Source organism: Procambarus clarkii, chromosome 36, assembly GCF_040958095.1.
Source record: "Procambarus clarkii isolate CNS0578487 chromosome 36, FALCON_Pclarkii_2.0, whole genome shotgun sequence".
Classification (NCBI taxonomy): Eukaryota; Metazoa; Arthropoda; class Malacostraca; order Decapoda; family Cambaridae; genus Procambarus; species Procambarus clarkii.
This window is the reverse complement of record NC_091185.1, coordinates 29,839,861-29,840,995: the sequence shown is the minus strand read 5'-3', so window position 1 is coordinate 29,840,995 and position 1,135 is coordinate 29,839,861. Positions and strand designations below refer to the sequence as shown.

At 39.5% G+C, this 1,135-nt stretch overlaps 1 protein-coding gene across 1 annotated transcript in view; it reads right to left on the bottom strand.

The window, feature by feature from the left end:
• LOC138371718 (processed variable antigen-like) overlaps positions 1-1,135 on the bottom strand; it is a 34,595-nt gene extending 33,460 nt beyond the window's left edge. The window contains exon 1 of the mRNA XM_069336738.1: positions 1,112-1,135. Within this exon, the coding sequence (XP_069192839.1) occupies positions 1,112-1,135 (24 nt within the window). The remainder of the gene's footprint in view (positions 1-1,111) is intronic.

Genomic DNA, 1,135 nt, shown 5'->3' with positions numbered 1-1,135 from the left:
CCGCCAGAAACACATCAACAGCATCACCACATAATCTCTGGGATGCAAACAAGTCATCAATCAGAATAAAAGCTAATTCCTTCCGCGTGAAGAGATAAAAAATGTATAAATAATAATAATGTTTTAGAGGGAATTAAAAGCATGTAGCGGCTACGGATCAGGCGGAGGACTGACAGGTCCCTAATGAAAGTCTGGGATCCATCAAAATTAAATAAAAATACTGAACAATTGAAGGTAATTATACCTTGTATGTAGCAATCATGTGCTCGCAGGTATTGGCTGATGGGAGGGGGAGATAATGAAAGATGGTGAGGAGGAGGGGGATAGTGAAGGATGGTAGAGGGAGTGTGTAGTATGGTGAAGGGAAAGGATGGGAATAGGTGAAGGGGTTGTAATAGTAGGGTTATAGTGAAGAATAGTGACGTGAGAAAATGCTAAAAAATGGTGATAGGATGGGGAATAGTGAAGGATGATATCACGGTTAGGGTGAGGATGAGAAACAGAGATGGCAAAGATAGTGAGTGATATGATAGGTGTAAGATAGTGAATGATGATATCATGGTGAGGATTAGAAACAGAGATGACAAAGATAATGAGTGATATAATAGGTGTAAGATAGTGAATGATGATATCATGGTGAGGATTAGAAACAGAGATGACAAAGATAATGAGTGATATAATAGGTGTAAGATAGTGAATGATGATATCATGGTGAGGATTAGAAACAGAGATGACAAAGATAGTGAGAGATAGTGAATACAAAGGCTAGAGGGAGGAATGAGAAGCAAGGACCTGATGGATAGTGTCTAGGATAGTGCCAGCTATCCTCGAAACAGAAAACATCAGAAACAAAGAGAAGACAAAGAAACCCCCACAAAAGTACAAAGAAACAGGGAGACGAAGACATACACACGAAGATAGAATAAGGAAGAACCAAGAAAGACAAGAAGATACAGAAAGGGAGATAAGAGACAATATCAAACAGAATAAAATAGAGAAACATGAATAAAGAGACAAGGAGAGATAGACACACACAGAATGAGAGACAGCAATGAGAGAGAGAGAGAGATGGAGATCAGAGAGAGAGACAATGAGCTGGGCTCGAACTTACAATCTTGGCATTGCCAAGTCGCAT